Genomic DNA, 2,933 nt, shown 5'->3' with positions numbered 1-2,933 from the left:
TGCACAACTTAAGAACAAATCTGTGCGTACGAACGGTTCTTGCATGAGGCCCATTGTTCCAATCTTATTTTATAGAAAACCACTGAACAATACCCTTTAAAAATGACAAACTTGTTTTAACTGGTAGTGCTCACAGCCGAGCCAAAGGGACAGTGTCTGATTTTCAGACCTTTGTGGGAGTAGATGAGAAGATCTTTTCCACTGATCTTATCTAAGTATCGACCAATCTCTGATCCCACCGATTTATTGGTGCACCCCTAGTTTGCATGTTCTCCCTGTGCACCACTGAGTTAAAGTGATGTCATTTTTAATAATAAGAGAGAAATTCTGAACCACTTCACTTCTGTCAGTTCAGATTTCATTCAATCAGTCCCACTATACCACCTCCATTTAGAATCACGTTACTGCTGTGTTTAAAGGCATAAAGTGRAGAGGAATACATTGTTGTTGCTTGTATTGATAATAAAGTGGATCCCCGCAAAYTCATGGAAACCACAAAATATTTCCCGCATCTTTTCAGTGTTTTATTTTATTTTTATTTTTTTCATGGGAACGTGTAATTTTTCACCCGAGGAGCTGTAAATCCTCTGCTTTGCTGTGCAGCCGTTATCTTCATTACTACCTTCATTGTGCTGCACAGCTATCATCATCATCTACCCTAGTGTGGTTTGTGTCCACTGCTACCTGGAATGTTAATTTCCAATGTGTGTACACTGAGCAACCAAATGAAAAAGCTTAAGCCATTGGTGGGGGAAAACAGACACTTGTGATCTGCATCTGTCCTGCTTCACGGAGACAGCTGTGGCCAGTACTGGACTCTCCAATTTGTCTTATTTATTTATTTTTGACCACATTCAATATGAGTTCAAGGCTTTCTTTTTAGTTTTAATTAAGATGTTCCTTAGTTAAAGTTTAGTTATCAGTTAATTTCTGGCTATAATGTTTATTTCCCCTCTTTTCTTCTAAAATCTTCTTTTCTACTCATTGATTCACCTTCTGTGCACCCTCTCCTTCTCAGAGTTCAGATGACTCACTGTTTCAGATGTGTGTGCACGGCCAAGGTAGTAAGATTACTTTTTTCACAGGAACAGCTTACTCAGCAAGAGCTCTGTAGTGCCAGGACTCCCTGTTTGTGGTCAGACAGATACTAATCACAGTCGTTTTAGAGCTCATAATAAGCACATGGGCCAAAAAGAAAATGCAGAAACACCTGCAGMTGTGACCCAGACTCAGTTTTTGAAKTGCCATCGATGCTTCTGACGTCTTTATTCTTTACATAAAGCACAAAAAGTACATTGTTTCATGACAACACATCTCACTAGAAGCCACAGCAGGTATTTGAAAACCTGATGCTATTATTAGCAGCTGTGATGGCCGAGTGGTTAAGGCGTTGGACTTGAAATCCAATGGGGTTTCCCCGCGCAGGTTCGAACCCTGCTCGCAGCGAAGTGTTTTAGGGGAGTGGCTGAACCTGTTGTAACAACAAAAGGGAGACGTCAGCACTATCCTAAATAGGCTTATCTTTTAACTTAGTCACCGTCGTGACTTTATGTAAAACTGCAGAGATAAAGACGGGAGAGATCATGCTACTCTTATCTGAGCTTCAGCTGTGAGTTAAAYACAGGTCTGAGTAGTTTATTGAAAGACATGTTACGTTACATTACATTAGGTGCCCAATACAGTGTTAGGATTTGTTTATCTTAGTTTTTTACTGTCACCAAAGTAAATTCCCTCARACAGAAAAGAATATATCTAATTTAAAATCATCTRCTGAGGCCATTTTTTACAATTATTYAATAGTTTTGTGATCCTATACATYCTTCTTGACTTGTAAAGACATTTAAACAGTGAATGACCCTGTTTTCAGCAAGACAACAGTGATAAAATCCTGATTGTGTATCACTTTTAGTGATTTTTCACAGCTTTATCTTTCTGTCAGCACCCAATTTAATTAACAGATCACAACAGGTTTATTTCAGCTTTTAATTTGCATTTGTAGCAGTAAAACACCACACACTGTCTATCCTTTTGATGCTTTTTTTGCTTTGTGTCAGCTCATGGTCCAGGGTGATGTAGTAAAAACATAGTTCCTTTAATCCCTCGAATAATGCATGACCATCAATCATCCCCTCTACTACCAGATTTGCTCATTTGCCTGATCTTTTGGCCTTGCTTCCTGCTTCCTCTGTCAGCCTTCACCTGTGCTCTTCCTCTCTCTGCAGGCAGGACAGGTGAGCAGGACGACCTTCTGCCTGAGTTTGAGCTGCAGATTATGCCAGGTATGGCCAATCAGCTGTGTCTTCTTCTCACTGCCCTGCATTTTCCTGCTTATCTAAACCCTCCTGGTTGTTTTACTTCTCACTGACCAATCAAAAACAATCTTTTGTCTTTGAAAGAAACCTTCTCTTAACACTTCTTACTATTTTCACCACTCATGATTTAAATTATTTTGAGCTATATGGTAGCTTAGATTTTTTTTGTGTGTGTGTGGATTTAGCTTCCTGACCCACCCTGAGGAAGTGTTTTGTTAGTGCTTGGATGCCCTAAAGATGTGATCATGGATAAGAGTCACTGAAAGTCCCCTTGAGATCCTCTGTTTAAATGCTTGGCTACATCATTGGTTACAGTCACCAGCTTTAGCTTAAATACAGCAGCTGATAACAACCATGGTGCTATTTTGGTTGATCTTTCTGTAAGCTGTGATCAAACAGCTGCCCGTTTGGAGCACAAAGACATTAGTATAAAAAAGGTGAAACTATTAAAATTGCAAAATTTCTGGTTGGTTGGAAAACGTTAAAGGTGCAGTATGTAACTTTTCTAAAAATATATTTTTAACATATTTGTTCACTCTGTCACTATCTCCTGACAGATTGATATTAGACAGGTAAGCTATGGAGGAAAAAAGAGTCCTCTTGCTTTTCCCGGTGGTACTA

General features: G+C 39.3%; 1 protein-coding gene and 1 non-coding gene across 4 annotated transcripts in view; both read left to right on the top strand.

Annotated features, from left to right (window-relative positions):
* Window positions 1–2,933, top strand: part of LOC106523962 (immunoglobulin-like domain-containing receptor 2) — a 20,708-nt gene that overhangs the window by 8,501 nt on the left and 9,274 nt on the right. For 2 of the 3 annotated variants that reach the window (XM_014017552.1, XM_014017554.1), the window contains exon 4: window positions 2,223–2,279. The exons of the other annotated variant lie outside the window; for it this stretch is intronic. In XM_014017552.1, coding sequence (XP_013873006.1) covers window positions 2,223–2,279 — 57 coding nt within the window. The remainder of the gene's footprint in view (window positions 1–2,222; window positions 2,280–2,933) is intronic. 3 annotated transcript variants of the gene reach the window in all.
* trnas-uga (transfer RNA serine (anticodon UGA)) lies at window positions 1,365–1,446 on the top strand. Its single transcript has one exon. It is a non-coding gene; the product is annotated as a tRNA-Ser (tRNA).

Source organism: Austrofundulus limnaeus, unplaced genomic scaffold (assembly GCF_001266775.1).
Source record: "Austrofundulus limnaeus strain Quisiro unplaced genomic scaffold, Austrofundulus_limnaeus-1.0 Scaffold171, whole genome shotgun sequence".
In the NCBI taxonomy this organism is placed as follows: domain Eukaryota; kingdom Metazoa; phylum Chordata; class Actinopteri; order Cyprinodontiformes; family Rivulidae; genus Austrofundulus; species Austrofundulus limnaeus.
Note: the sequence above shows the minus strand (reverse complement) of the source record. Positions and strands in the feature narration are given on the sequence as shown.